General features: G+C 37.3%; 1 protein-coding gene across 2 annotated transcripts in view; it reads left to right on the forward strand.

Moving 5' to 3' along the window:
• Nucleotides 1–16,159, forward strand: part of ESCO2 (establishment of sister chromatid cohesion N-acetyltransferase 2) — a 30,510-nt gene that overhangs the window by 7,128 nt on the left and 7,223 nt on the right. For both annotated transcript variants that reach the window (XM_006930741.4, XM_045055600.1), the window contains exons 4-9: nt 5,663–5,756; nt 9,447–9,504; nt 12,892–13,015; nt 13,795–13,926; nt 15,074–15,163; nt 15,795–15,938. In XM_006930741.4, the coding sequence (XP_006930803.2) occupies nt 5,663–5,756; nt 9,447–9,504; nt 12,892–13,015; nt 13,795–13,926; nt 15,074–15,163; nt 15,795–15,938 (642 nt within the window). The remainder of the gene's footprint in view (nt 1–5,662; nt 5,757–9,446; nt 9,505–12,891; nt 13,016–13,794; nt 13,927–15,073; nt 15,164–15,794; nt 15,939–16,159) is intronic.

Raw genomic sequence — 16,159 nt, forward strand, 5'->3', positions numbered from 1 at the left:
CTGATATGTCATTTGCAAATATCTTCTCCCATTCTGTCGGTTGCCTTTTAGTTTTGCTGATTGTTTCCTTCACTATGCGGAAGCTTTTTGTTTTGATGAGGTCCCAGTAGTTCATTTTTACTTTTGTTTCCCTTGCCTCTGGAGATGTGTTGAATAAGAAGTTGCTGTGGGCAAGATCAAAGAGGTTTTTGCCTGCTTTCTCCTTGAGGATTTTGATGGCTTCCTGTCTTACATTTAGGTCTTTTATCCATTTTGAGTTTATTTTTGTGTATGGTGAAGAAAGTGGTCCAGGTTCATTCTTCTGCATGTCACTTTCCAGTTGTCCCAGCACCACTTGTTGAAGAGACTGTCTTTATTCCATTGGATATTCTTTCCTGCTCTGTCAAAGATGAGTTGGCCAAATGTTTGTGGGTCCATTTCTGGGTTCTCTATACCATACTGTCTTGATGATTACAGCTTTGTAGTATAGCTTGAAGTCTGGGATTGTGATGCCTCCTGCTTTGGTTTTCTTTTTCAAGATCGCTTTGGCTATTCGGGGTCTTTTCTGGTTCCATACAAATTTTAGGATTATTTTTTCTAGCTCTGTGAGGAATGCTGGTGTTACTTTGATAGGGATTGCATTGAATATGTAGATTGCTTTGGGTAGTATTGACATTTTAACAATATTTGTTCTTCCTATCCAGGAGCACGGAATCTTTTTCTGTTTCTTTGTGCCTTCTTCAATTTCTTTCATAAGCTTTCTATAGTTTTCAGTGTATAGATTTTTCACCTCTTTGGTTAGATTTATTCCTAGGTATTTTATGGTTTTTTGTGCAACTGTAAATGGGATCAGTTCCTTGATTTCTCTTTCTGTTGCTTCATTGTTGGTGTATAGGAATGCAACCGACTTCTCTGCGTTGATTTTATATCCTGCAACTTTGCTGAATTCATGAATCAATTCTAGCAGTTTTTTGGTGGAATCTTTTGGGTTTTCCATATAGAGTATCATGTCATCTGCGAAGAGTGAAAGTTTGACCTCCTCCTGGCCAATTTGGATGCCTTTTATTTTTTTGTGTTGTCTGATTGCAGAGGCTAAGACTTCCAATACTATGTTGAATAACAGTGGTGAGAGTGGACATCCCTGTCTTGTTCCTGACCTTAGGGGGAAAGCTCTCAGTTTTTCCCCATAGAGGATGATATTAGCATTGGGTCATTCATATATGGCTTTTATGATCTCGAGGTATGCTCCTTCTATCCCTACTTTCTTGAGGGTTTTTATCAAGAAAGGATGCTGTATTTTGTCAAACGCTTTCTCTGCGTCTGTTGAGAGGATCATATGATTCTTGTCCTTTCTTTTATTGATGTGATGAATCACGTTAATTGTTTTGCGGATATTGAACCAGCCCTGCATCACAGGTATAAATCCCGTTTGGTCATGGTGAATAATTGTTTTAATGTATTGTTGGATCCGGTTGGCTATTATCTTGTTGAGGATTTTTGCATCCATGTTCATCAGAGAAATTGGTCTATAGTTCTTTTTAGTGTGGTCTCTATCTGGTTTTGGAATCAAGGTAATGATGGCTTCATAGAAAGAGTTTGGAAGTTTTCCTTCCATTTCTATTTTTTGGAACAGTTTCAAGAGAATAGGTGTTAACTCTTCCTTAAATATTTGGTAGAATTCCCCTGGAAAGTCATCTGGCCCTGGACTCTTGTTTTTTGGCAGATTTTTGATTACGAATTCGATTTCCTTACTGATTATGGGTCTGTTTAAATTTTCTATTTCTTCCTGTTTCAGTTTTGGTAGTGTATATATTTCTAGGAATTTGTCCATTTCTTCCAGATTACCCATTTTATTGGCATATAATTGCTCATAATATTCTCTTATTATTGTTTTTATCTCTGTTGTGTTGGTGGTCATCTCTCCTCTTTCATTCTTGATTTTATTTATTTGGGTTCTTTTTCTTTTTGATCAAACTGGCTAGTAGTTTATCAGTTTTGTTAATTCTTTCAAAGAACCAGCTTCTGGTCATTGATCTGTTCTACTGTTTTTTTTGGTGTCGATAGCATTAATTTCTGCTCTAACCTTTATTATTTCGTGTCTTCTGCTGGTTTGGGGTTTTATTTGCTGTTCTTTTTCCAGCTCCTTAAGGCGTAAAGTTAGGTTGTGTATCTGGGATCTTTCTTCCTTCTTTAGGAAGGCCTGGATTGTTATATACTTTCCTCTTATGACCGCCTTTGCTGCGTCCGAGGGGTTTTGGGTTGTGGTGTTGTCATTTTCATTGACTTCCATATACTGTTTAATTTCCTCTTTAACTGCTTGGTTAGCCCATTCATTCTTTAGTAGGATGTTCTTCAGTCTCCAAGTATTTGTTACCTTTCCAAATTTTTTCTTGTGGTTGATTTCAAGTCTCATAACGTTGTGGTCTGAAAATATGCACAGTATGATCTTGATCTTTTTGTACTTACTTAGGGCTGATTTGTGTCCCAGTATATGGTCTATTCTGGAGAATGTTCCATGTGCACTGGAGAAGAATATATATTCTGCTGCTTTAGGATAAAATGTTCTGAATATATCTGTAAGTCCATCTGGTCCAGTGTGTCATTCAAAGCCATTGTTTCCTTGTTGATTTTTTGATTAGATGATCTGTCCATTGCTGTGAGTGGGGTGTTGAAGTCTCCTACTATGATGGTTTTACTATCGATGAGTTTCTTTATGTTTGTGATTAATTGACTTATATAGTTTGGTGCTTTCACATTTGGCGCATAAATGTTTACAATTGTTAGGTCTTCTTGGTGGATAGACCCCTTGATTATGATATAATGCCCTTCTGCATCTCTTGATACAGTCTTTATTTCAAAGTCTAGATTGTCTGATATAAGTATGGCTACTCCAGCTTTCTCTTGTTGACCATTAGCATGATAGATGGTTCTCCATCCCCTTATTTTCAATCTGAAATTGTCTTTAGGTCTGAAGTGGGTCTCTTGTAAACAGCATATAGATGGATCTTGTTTTCTTATCCATTCTGTTACGCTATGTCTTTTGATTGGAGCATTGAATCCATTGATGTTTAGAGTGAGTGATTAGTGAGATATTTTAAATTCTGTTTTTGGTACTAAGTCTTTCAAGCCCATGTTTATTTTCACTTGTAGCATATCCCAGTTGGAACTAGCCATGTTGCAAATTCTTCTTAGCTACTTGTGACTGGTGGCTACCCTAACAGACCGTGCGGGTCTGACACTTTCTATTAGTGACCTCTTATCAGTAATCTTACTAGAGGAAAGTCCCCCCGCCCAGGTACCTGGGGCAGAAAGCAATTGAGACTTTAAGAAAGGCTGTCTCCCAGTTTGGGGCTTGCATGTCTGTGGTGACTTGTTTATACTCGTCACAACCTATGCAGCTAGAGAAATGATAGGCTTTCACATGCTGTTCAGTACATTCTGAGGCTTATTTATTGAGCAGTTCAAACTCTCTACAGTCCTTTCCCTCCTCACCACCTCCTCTCATTATCGTTCTTATTGCCTCCTCTCAAATTCAACCCCAGTTGCTACCTCTTGTAGTCACCTAAATTTCAAGTCTCAGTAGCAGAAATTATAAATTGGTGGCCAGTAGGCCACATCCAACACGTGGGTGTTTTGCTAGGCTTACATAATGTTTAATAAAAAAAACATTGAGCCAGCATTCTAAAGAAATGGTGTTTCATGAAAGTTGAAGTCTGATGATGTATCATGAAAAATGGAAATCTGACCAAGCTAAGCTTTCATTCCTCTATAGCAAATTCTTGGGACAAATTATCAGGCTACCATTTGACAGGTATGAGCTCCACTAAATCAACGTGTGTGTATGTATTTAGATCAGTCCAGTTTTGCTATGAATCAATTTCACTTACCTGCTGTCCTTGTAGGCATTTAAGTTTGCAATCCCTACTAAATATTTCTGCCTGCTTATCAAGTATTGCCAAGTATATTGTTAAATGGAGCATGTTCTTGCTGGCTAAGCCATGATGCTCCGATTTTATTCATTCTTCATATTTTTTTCTACCAAAAAACACCCCTGTGTCTTGATTGGAGTTTTGGTGGTATGAGTGTGTAAGTTTATCAAAACTGATATATCTGCACTTCACATAAATGCACGTCAATTTTTTTTTAAACGTACAATTTGCACTAAAATTCTTAGTTTAGCAAAACAAAGTGGTGGTGGGGGGGGTGCTGTCTGCATTTCCATCCATCCATCCATCTCCTAGTTAGTTTTCTATTTGGTGATGAAGATACGGTCTTTATACAGTGACATGATGAATTCTCTGCAACACTCTCTTCTCACTTTCTTTTTTAAACTTCATTTTCAGGGGCTAGGTACTGGGTTCTGTCTAGTTTTCAGTAATTTTTGAGAACCTAGGCTTTGATCATCTTACATTTGTGGAACTGAGCTCAGCTCAAGATTTTTTTTTTTAAAGTTTATTTATTCATTTTGAGAGAGCACAAATGGGGGAGGGACAGAGAGAGAGGGAGAGAAAATCCCAAGCAGGCTCCACACTGTCATTGCAGAGCCCGATGCGGGGCTCAAACTCAGCCAACTGTGAGATCATCACCTGAGCTGAAATCAAGAGTTGGATACTTAACCGACTGAGCCACCTAGGCACCCCACTCTGCTCAAGATTCTTAAGATTTTGTTAAACACCCACTACTAGTATTCATCTCTCCTAGCTAAGGATGATTCCTCTTTTCACTAGAGGGTACATCACCTTTCCCCAACTCATGGAGCCCTGAGAAATGGCAAACTGATGCGTTGTCCCATCTCTGCTGAGATGTAATGGTCTTGAATAGGAGTTCTTTTTTTTTTTAATTTTTTTTTTTTAATGTTTACTTATTTCTGAGAGAGAGAGAGAGAGACAGAGAGAGAGACAGAATGTGAGCAGGGGAGGGGCAGAGAGAGACACACAGAATCCGAAGCAGGCTCCAGGCTCTGAGCTGTCAGCACAGAGCCCAACGCGGGGCTCAAACCCCCAAGCTGTGAGATCATGACCTGAGCCGAAGTTGGACACCCAACCAAATGAGCCACCCAGGCGCCCCAGGAGTTCTTTTTTAATCAAAAGTTTGTTTTTTTTTTTTTTCCTTTCCTCCCAAGCTGTATATTCTCTTAAGTCTCACCAAATTAGTAGTGTTAGTGAAATATTTCAGAATGCTTTCCCCTTTGTCTTTCCCACTGCCCTGCTATTGCCCAGCAAGTGGGATTTAGAAGCCTCTCCAGCTAGTCCAGAATGTTCTTTTTCTTTCCTTGGCTGCCTGTTTTTAAAGCTTATGACAGAAGGTTGTCCCTTCCAATTTGGTGGCTGCTGGGGAAATTTTTGCCATTTTTACTAATTGTTTGGGTTTTTTTGTTTTTGTTTTTTGTTTTTTTTTTTTTACTTATAGAAGGAATGTTCTGTAGTCTTCATCCTGTTATCTCTATCAGGAAATAGATGTTTTGACAGAATTAAATATGCACACTCTATTATGTACATTTCATAAATATAGGGGAAATTATCTTTAAAATAGTCTGAAAGTTGAGGATTTAAAGTCAGTTAAAAAGTGTAATTTGTAATAAACTAGATATTTTGTTTTAGAAATAGATCTGTGGGGATCTGTTCATGAAATAGAAAATCGTTAAGAATTAGAGTTTTTTTTAATTTTCCCTATTCATTTTCAGGATTCATCAGGTGGAGTAGTTTCCTCAAGAGAATGTAAACCTAATGAAAATAAATGTTTTCCTTCAGAAGATTCTCTCAGTGAAAACAAGGCGGGTAAGTAAGATAAAACTTCTCAGAATGAGTTAACTTACTTACAGTAATAATTCATTACATGTGTCGATATGGAATTCTGTACAATAATGTTTTTTTTTTTATTCAGTATGTGTGCTTCTATTTGTATCTTTATGTTTATCTCAGTGACACTGTTTTCTGTAGTAAGCAATGTAGTGCAGTTTGAAAACGAGGAAGGTAAGGAGACCTTAGGCTGGAATTTAAGACAAAATACTGATGCATAATTGGTCTATGGGATGTAGCCAGGGTACTTAAGCTCCCTAGAACTTGGTCTTTTCATTACACCTACTCTACCTGTCTTTTACCCAAAATAATAGAAAGGAGTAAAAACAATTTATGTTATATATTCACAAAACTCTACTGTAAGTAAGCATAATTTATGAAGCCATCAAAAGGACACTTGGGCATCAGGAACCGTGGGATTTTGTCTAGGTCTGCCACTAATTAACTATGTGGTCTAGGGGTGAGGTCTCTAGTCTTCATTTTTAAATTTCTCTTAGTTCTGAAATCCCATTACTAACTTGTAATGTCATTGTTCAATAAACTATGAACATACACAGAGGTTAACATTCTACTTACCAACCAGATTCTGGATAACTTTACTTTGTTGGTTATAGCTGTAAGTTTGAAAATAAATTAAAATTCTTGGAGTGCATATATATTGATTACAGTGAGAAAACTGCAGTTCACAGGAAGAAAACAGATAAAACAAAGAGCATAGTCTGGAGCAATAGCCCTTAAGAGGACCTAATGATATATAGAGAAGGATTGTTCATAATGATAATTCTGAGATACACTGTTAATAACTAGTATTTACTAGGTGCTGAATATGTACCAGGCAGTGCTAAGTGTTAGTATGTGTTATGTTTCCTATGGGTTGTGCTATTACTGACCTAATAGAACATGTAACAGAACAACAGTGGCTTTCTCTTTACAGTAGTTAATAAAGTTTGCTTTTAAAATAAATTTATTTTAGGGGTGCCTGGGTGGCTCAGATGGTTAAGCAACCAACTCTTGACTTTGGTTCAGGTCATGATCTCAGAGTTCATGGGTCAGCACATCGGGCTCTGTGCTGAGAGTGCGGAGCCTACTTGGGATTTCTCTTTCTCTCTCTCTCTCTCTCTCTCTCTCTCTCTCTCTCTCTCTCTCTCAAAAAATAAAAAAAAAGTGAAAAAAAATGAAAATAGATTTATGTCAGTATACTAAAGTCCATTTAAAGAAAAACATTTCATGAGCAAAAAATAATACAGATGGCACAAGGATATGGCAAAATTCATAAAGGTAGTGTACAAATGGTAAAGGATTGTAACAATAATTACAGTTTATCATTTCTCACAACCTTAGGAAATGGGTTTGTATGCCCATTTTATAGAAGAGGAAACAGACTTAGGTTAAGTAACTAACCCACAGCAGATCAGACCTGTCTTGGCCTTGTTTCTAGAGAATGAGCTCTATTTTTCAATGCAAAGTTAAAAGTTTGCTTTTTACTCAGTAGCCCGCTTGTCCCATATTTTTCTCTAAACAACTACTATTTTAACTTTGGTCTTTTTTTTTTTTTTAATAGGATTTTTATTTTGTAATAATTTTAGATTTATAGAAAAGTTATAAAGACAGTACAGAGAGTTCCTGTATATTACTCCCCTCATTTCCCCCCTTGTTACTATCTGATATCAACATTGTACTTTTGTCAAAACTAAGAGACTGATACTAGTACATTACTATTAACTAAGCTCTAGACTTTATTTGGAGTTCAGCAGTTTTCCATCAATGCCCTCTTTGTGTTCTACAATCCAGTCCAGGGACCACATCGCCTTTAGTTATGTCTCCATAGTGTCCTTCGGTCTGTGACATTTTCTCAGTCTTTTCCTTGTTCCATGTTTTTCATGATTTTGACATTCTTGAGTACTGGCCACTTATCCTGTATCATGGCCCTGAATCTTGGTTTGTCTGATCTTTTCTCATCAATAGAATGGAGTTAATGGGTTTGGGGAAAGAATGCCCCTGACGTGAAATACCCTTCTCACCACACTGGATTGGGGGTACTGATGTCCATATGACATTACAGATGTCCATGTGACATCACTTGGTCAAGGTCAAGTTTGTCAGGTTTCTCTACTGTAAAGTCACTCTTACTCCTTTTCCATACTCTGTTCTTTGGAAGTAAGTCACCAAGTCTAGCCCATCCTTTCATGGAGGGGATTAAGCTCCATCTTCTGGGGGAGTGGAGATATTCACATATATTATTTGGAATTCTTATGTAAAGAAGTGTTGTCTCTTTTCTCCTAATTGTTTCCTCCATCTTGAAGTAAATGGAGTCATGGACACTTAATAGTATGGACTCATGAATATTTTATATTTTGGGTTGTAATCCAATACTACATTATTTATTCTGTTGTTCACATTGTTCTAGTTTTTACCAATGGGACATCTTTTCAAGTCATCCTCTTTGGCATGCCTTGTCCTTTTGTTTCTTTTGAGCACTTCTTTATTTTGTGGCGCTACAGGGTATTCCAGCCTCATGTTGTATTTTCTCTGCCCCAGTCCTAGAATCAGCCATTTCTCCCAGGACACTGGTGTGTTCTGTTAGGCTTCTATTTAGAAACCAAGATCTGGACTTAGTGTGCTCACTGCTCTGGAGTGTTACTGCTTCTAGGCCTTCTCAGCAAACAGAGCTAGGAAATATACATACGCATACCATGTATGCACACATCTATAATTGTTTCTGTATCTCTCCATCTGTACATATACTAAATAAACGTAAGTTCAAATTTGCTGTCCCGGTCTCTAATCCAATACCACAGGGTTTATCCCATCCTTTCTTGTTTATCCATGGCTTACCTTAGACAGGGAAAAACCTTTCCACTATTCATTACCCACCCACTTAATTGTTCACCTGCACAATACACCTGCACAGTACACCTGCACAATAGTTTCAGAATCGTTAATTCATACTCCTGTGAGAAATATTTACCAGTTAGAGTCTAATATTTACAGTCCTTTTGTCTTTAGCCTTATAATTTCTAGTTAAAACACAGTTTGATAAAGATATTTAGGTCAGCTGCCCATTCTTCCCCTACCTCCTTCATCGCGGTCATGCCACCCTGTTCTAATACGGTTAGATTCATTCGTCACAGTGTGCATTCCATCCTGGGATCCCTCAACGTCATGGCTGATGTTTAAATTTATAAAGTTCAACTTAATATTTTCTTTCATGCACTGTGCTTTTGGTGTTATATGTAAAAACATATCCAAACCCAAGTTGTCGTGGAGTTTTCGCTCACATTTTCTTCTAGAAGTTATATAGTTCTACATTTTACAAATAGATCTGTGACCCATGGTGAGTTAATTTCTATAGAAGAGTGTTGTTGGTTTTTTTTTTTGTTTTTTTTTTTTGCATATGACTATCCAATTGTTCCAGCACATCTGTCGACTCTCCTTTCTCCATTTAATTACTTTTTCTCTGTCAAAAATCAGTTGACTGTATGTGCGTGGGTGTGGTTGGGGCTCTCTATTTTGTTCCATTGATCTAGACCATACTGTCTTGATTATTTGTTAAGTCTTGAAATCAAGTGATTTCAGTATTTAGGTCTTATTAACATTTAAAGTTTTATGATTTAAAGCTTCGAGTTTATTTTATAATACAAAATTACTGTCATTTTTTTCCCCGACCAGTTTCTCCTGATTCTGTTGTCTACCCGATCTTCAGTGTGTCTTCAGTCAATACAAAAAGGTAAGGATTGCTCTTATTTTAATGTTTAAGGTTTATTTAATTGAGTCCTCTGGGTATCTTTCTTTCTTGCACTATGTAATTTGGAGAGTATTTTTTTTTTCCTCCCCACTAAGGGGATATTGAGAATAAGATGAAATCAGGCCCTCTCCTAGAAACTTCATAAGAACCTAAGAGTTAAGAGAAGGGAAATATCTTTATGGGTTTGAGTGATAATAATTGCTAACATTTTTATACAGTACCTGACCCATAATAAATAGTTTATATCCATTATTTCACTTGATTCTTAGAACAGCCCAGAAGATCAGTACTATTAATAATTCCATTTTCAGCTGAGGAAACTGATAGTAATTCACATCTCTTAGAAGCAACAGCTCTTAGCAGCCACAACTAGAATCCGTATCTGAATTAAAGCCCATTCAGCTGTATTGCCTTTCCTGGGTGATAGTATATTAATGATAGTTCATGTTTAATGAGCATTTACAACCTCATGATGTAGGTACCAGTGTTACCCCATTTTATAGACTAGGAAACTGTCCAGAGGAGTGAGTAACTTACAGCAGCTTTAGTGCTGTTAGAAATCCTGGCTAAAAAGGGATACAGGAGTACTGATGCATAGGGGCACTTGTACCCCAATGTTTATAGCAACACTCTCAACAATAGCTAAATTATGGAAAGAGCCTAAATGTCCATCACTGACGAATGGATAAAGAAATTGTGGTTTATATACACAATGGAATACTACGTGGCAATGAGAAAGAATGAAATGTGGCCTTTTGTAGCAACATGGATGGAACTGGAGAGTCTTATGCTAAGTGAAATAAGTCATACAGAGAAGGACAGATTCCATATGTTTTCACTCCTATGTGGATCCTGAGAAACTTAACAGAAGACCATGGGGGAGGGGAAGAAAAAAAAATGGTTAGAGAGGGAGGGAGCCAAAACATAAGAGACTCCTAAAAAATGAGAACAAACTAAGGGTTGATGGGGGGGTGGGAGGGAGGGGTGGGTGGGTGATGGATATTGAGGAGGGCACCTGTTGGGATGAGCACTGGGTGTTGTATGGAAACCAATTTGACAATAAATTTCATAAAAAAAAAAATTCTGGTTGAAGCTGCCACTATGCTAGTCAAAGCTAAGACTGGGAAGAGGAGAAGCATGAATGTGAGAATGATAGGCTAGAAAGCTCTGGCAAAGAAGTATCTTATGGTCTTAACATCTTCCTAAGTAGTTTTGGTACTTCTGTCCCCCCTTGATGATAAATAACTATGTATTGAGCAAGGAACTTTCTAGCTGAGTTTTACTTTTAGGGTACCTCCATCACCTCAGAAATTGGGTTGGGTAGCAACTTTCCCTCTTTAAAGGCCGTGTTCCTAGTTTTTTGCACCTTTCTGTTTTTTCATCTATGTCTTCTTTCATGACTATTTATTGAGGATTGAAATCTACCACAACTAGCTGATATAAGTGTATAAACTAATTAATCTAGCCTAAGGAGATATGAGAATACTATTGGTCGGATTGTTTGAAATTTCTCTTTATGTAGGACCCAAAGGGTCAGATCTCGTCAATCACTTGTAGTTTAATCTATGACTTTTACTTTAGGCAGATTACAGATTCTCCAGGTTCATTGTCTCACATTCATTTTTTTGTTTATTCACTCATTTGGCAAACATTTATAGAGTGCTATATGATATTGAACTATTATACTGAGTTTTGGAGATGTGAAAATAAATAACACATGGTACTATCATGGAAGTTATGATTAGAGGAGGACGGGCATTATAATGTTAAAATTGCTAAGATAGAAATAAAGAGATTGTGGTCATACATGCAGGGATGGGAATTTGCTGAGTTACTCAGCAAAGGTTGTATAAACGGCACGAGTCAAGCAGCCTAGAGAGTGTGTTTTGTGTTACGGGCACATACCATTAGTGGTTTGTCAAAGCAGTTCAAGAGCGTCACGTCCAGCATTTTTTTTTAATGGAATAATGCATCTCTCACAGTTATTTATTAACAGTAAGTTATTTAGTAAAACTTTCTGGTTTTAGTTTCATATGTGTATCTATATTGGTCATAACGTAAAATAAATTTCTTACCATCAAATGACAGGATAGTTTGGCTTAGCTTAAAAAACACTGGACACTTATTTTTCTGGTGTTTTGTTTTGTTTTTTCTTGTGAGTTTTCTCTGAATCTCTTGCTTTGGTCACCTGGTTTTTTTTTCCTTGCCTTTTTTTTTTTTTTTTTTAACCTCTACTCCACAGATTTTATTCCTTTGGTCCTTGGAAAACAAAGGTCCTTTTATTATAAGACTTGGGTTACAAACTCAGGGCCTATAGAGATTGGGTGGAGATTGGAGCCAAATGGGGAATGCATACCTCAAATAAAAGACCATGCATTGTGTTAGTTACATTCTTTGAAGAAATAATGGTCTGGTGATCGTACAGTGTCTCTTGCAATATTGGAAATACACATTTTTAAGTGAGATCTCTAGATTTTAAAATATTGGTAGCTAATCCACAGTTTTATTTATTTTTTAATTTTTTTTTAACGTTTATTTATTTTTGAGACAGAGACAGAGCATGAACAGGGGAGGGGCAAAGAGAGAGGGAGACACAGAATCTGAAACAGGCTCCAGGCTCTGAGCTGTCAGCACAGAGCCCAATGCGGGGCTCGAACTCACGGACCATGAGATCATGACCTGAGCCGAAGTCGGACGCTTAACCGACCAAGCCACCCAGGCGCCCCTAATCCACAGTTTTAAACACTGTAAGCCAATCAAAACATATCTGCGAGCTGTATTTGGCCCAAGAGCCTCCAGTTTACCACCTCTTTAGGCCGGTCCCCACATTCTTTCCTAATTGGAACAGGTTGCCTCAACAACATCTATCCAGCCAAAATATTTTTTTCCTAAGTTTGAAAATAGTGGGGTGATGCTTTAGGTGTGAGGACAAGTGAATATATTAACCTCACTCACTGCCCAAGTATAGAGTTGTTGGATATAATATACTGGTAGCTGACTTCCTGTGGAACTGTGAGATTCAAGAATAGAATCTTCCTGTTTGCTGTGGCGTTACAGGGATTTCTTTATGCTTAGGGTAAGCATTGCCCTAAAATTCGGTAAAGCAAAAAATAAAAAAATGAAATCACTTTTTAAGAGTTAAGTCAACTGCTATTCTTTACTAGTTACCTTGAGTGAGTTACTGATCCTCTCTGAGTGGGCCTTCGGTTTCTCCTTGTTCTGAGCCCTATTGCTTCATTAAGTTATTGTCAATAGAAGGCATTAAAAATTGCAGGGTGCTCTGCAAATGTTATAGACATAGCTGTTTTCATCGTAATTTCTCAGACATTTCAATTTATTAAATAATGTTTATTAACTTTTATTTCAAAGATCTTTAGTTGAACGGTCTTCTGTGGGATCCATCATATCTGCTAACCTCTTGAAACAGATCAATACACAGAAAAGTACTAATACTAGAGATACAAATAAAGAAACAAAAGACCAGCTCATCATTGTGAGTAAATTTAAAAGCTCCTCCTGTATGTGGCTCTCATGTAGAACATGAAGGCAGACATGTTGTCTTAGCAGAGTTAACATGGTTTATAGACATTCTGAGTTGTGTATATGCCAGCTTTGTTGTAGTGGTAGCATTTAAACTAGTCAAGTAGATTTTCAAACTGATAGTGTTGGGCAATGTGTTATGAGATAGAATGGAAGTTAATAAGCCATGACAGTGAATATTCCTGACTTTTCTGTATTTATGAATTTATCTGTGCTTTTCTGAACTTTTATTATGTACTGTATTTATTTTTTATCAACTTTTGGGGCAAAGAATTTTAATATTCCTAATCACTTAAGGAAAAACACTATATAATGAATATACAAGTCCTGAGATTTTTGCCCTGCCTCTTTGAAACAAGGCCTTTTCAGGTCTCTTCACTTAAGAGCTTAATAATTATGCTCTATTGTTCATCTTAGCCATTATCTTTATGATTTGATTTGATTCCTTCTTAGAACTATGGGTCAAGCGAAAGAATCTTGATTTTTTTTTTTTATACCATCAAAGAGACCATTTCACTTCTTGCATCAGTTTATTGCATTTTTAGGTCTCTTCTCATTCCATTTTGTTTAGGAGGTGGAGGGAGGGGGCATAGTAACCAGACTTTCATTTAGTATTTCACTTGTGCCAGCATAAAAGAAAAATAGGGAGAAATTTGAATGAATGGCTACATGAACTAAATACAGAGCTATTTGTGATGTGTTTAGATGGACTTGTTCTTTTCCCAATTATAGGACGCAGGTCAGAAACATTTTGGAGCCACCATGTGTAAGTCCTGTGGCATGATCTACACCGCATCCAACCCTGAGGATGAAATGCAACATGTCCAGCATCACCACAGATTTCTGGAGGGGATCAAATATACAGTAAGTCAAAAACAGTCTTTCAATTTGTTCTAAAAGTAAAACTGCTTTAAAAGGTACATTTCTTTTGCTTAAATATTGGAAGATCTGTATCTTTAAATATCATCTACAGTTTTGTTGTCTTAATATTTGAGGCTGATGGTACTTAAAAGCTAACTTAAAAAATTTTTTCTTTTTTAACATTTATTTATTTTTGAAAAACAGACAGAGTGTCAGCAGGGGAGGGGCAGAGAGAGAGGGAGACTCAGAATCCGAATCAGACTCCAGGCTCTGAGCTGTCAGCACGCAGCCCAACATGGGGCTCGAACCCATGAACTGCGAGATCATGACCTGAGCCAAAGTTAGATGTTTAACCGACTGAGCCACCCAGGCGCCCCAAAAGCTAACTTTTAATAAAAGTGCCATTTCAGACTTTCTATCCTGATATGTGTTGTTCTAGATTGAGTGAACACCCTTCATCCTTAACTCTAGCCTTTTGAGCGGAGCTGCACAATTAGGATATAAAACTCAAAGACTTGAGGAGACCCTACTTCCCCATACCTCCTCACGTTAGTAGGAGTATTCTTTGTAGATAGAGTTAGAAAAACCGCTTTTCTGTGATTTCTCCAGGCTTTTTCTTTTCTGAAAAGAGAGGTTCCACCTTTTCATCAAGCACCTTTCTAGTATAATGCATCCTGTTGTCCTTTATGTTCTACCTGCTATTCAAATGCATTTCTTTTTTTTTTCTATAATATTTTTAGTGTGGTTTATTAAAACTCTGCTTATCCTAGCCCTCTTCTACCTTCCCACTCCTAATAATTCATCATTTTTTCTCTATATTCTTATGAAGTCCTCTTAATTGACTTTCCATTATTTTATGGTAGATAATATAAATGTCTCCCAGCACGTAGGGTGTCAGTCAGTCTCTTGAGGACAGGTACTTTATTTCAGGCATCTTTTACTTCCCTTCCCACATTCCTTTAGTCAGATTTTGTTCTTTTTCACATCATTCATTGTTCATCTTTTTGTCCTCTCTAGACCAAATTGTTTAATGGTTTTGTGTGTGTGTGTGTGTGTGTGTGTGTGTGTGTGTGTGTGTGTGTGTGTGTATGTGTATGTGTGTGTGTTTTCTCTCTCTTCAGATTAAACTGAGTTTTTTTTCTTTCGTCAGGGCTGGAAAAAAGAACGTATAGTAGCACAGTTTTGGGATGGGAAAATTTTGTTGGTCCTGCCACATGATCCGAGTTATGCTATCAGAAAGGTATGGAACATTAGTTTCTTAATCCTTGTTCTCCTACTCCCTCTCCTCTCACCAAGAATTCAACCCATGTTGAAGTGTAAAACCCCTTTGCTGATACCTAATTCATTCTGGTGATTCTGGTTCTCATGCAGGCGTCAAATTCATAGTGGTTTATACAAAACTAAATTTAAAATTACAAGATGACGTGACAGTCAAAGATTTAAGAGAACAGATAAGGCTCTATTGCTTATCTTTTACCTTCGTCTTCACTTGTGAAAGATAAACTAAATTTTTCAGTATTGAGAAATTAATGACCCCAGAGTCTCTCTCTTATGTTGTTACTGCATGTCTCATGGGCTGGATGTATTCAGTGCACATTGAATAAAGCTGAAACAAAATCTGTTTTGGCACTTCCCACCCCTTACTCCCCCTAGGCATCTGCATTTCTTTCTGCTGAAAGTGCTCTTTAAAATAGGATTTTCAAACTCTGTTTTCAAAGTGGCAGATACATGCATCAGTAGTAAAATAATTTGGGGGGTATGCAAATTTAGGAAATAGAGGTAAAAGGTACACATTTTCTGTACATAAATGTATATATAGTTTCCGTTCTTTTTAAAACAAATTAATCTCTTTTGTTTTTTAACATCATTAGGTAGAAGATGTCCAGGAACTTGTTGATAATGAATTGGGCTTCCACCAAGTTGTTCCCAGATGTCCAAACAAAACCAAGACTCTTCTCTTCATATCTGATGAAAAGAGAGTAGTTGGGTGTTTAATTGCAGAGCCCATCAAACAGGTGTGGTATATGTCTTTTAAATTATTGGCATAATGTGTGAGCAAAATAAAGTAATTGGGTGAAGGCTTCAATAAGCAGTTAAGAATGCTACCATTGATGGGGTGCCTGGGTGGCTCAGTTGGCTAAGTGTCCAACTCTTGGTTTTGGCTCGGGTCATGATCTCGTGGTTTGTGAGTTCAAGCCCTGCATCGGGCTCTGCGCTGACAGTGTGGAGCCTGCTT

This window comes from Felis catus, chromosome B1, assembly GCF_018350175.1.
Source record: "Felis catus isolate Fca126 chromosome B1, F.catus_Fca126_mat1.0, whole genome shotgun sequence".
Taxonomy (NCBI): Eukaryota; Metazoa; Chordata; class Mammalia; order Carnivora; family Felidae; genus Felis; species Felis catus.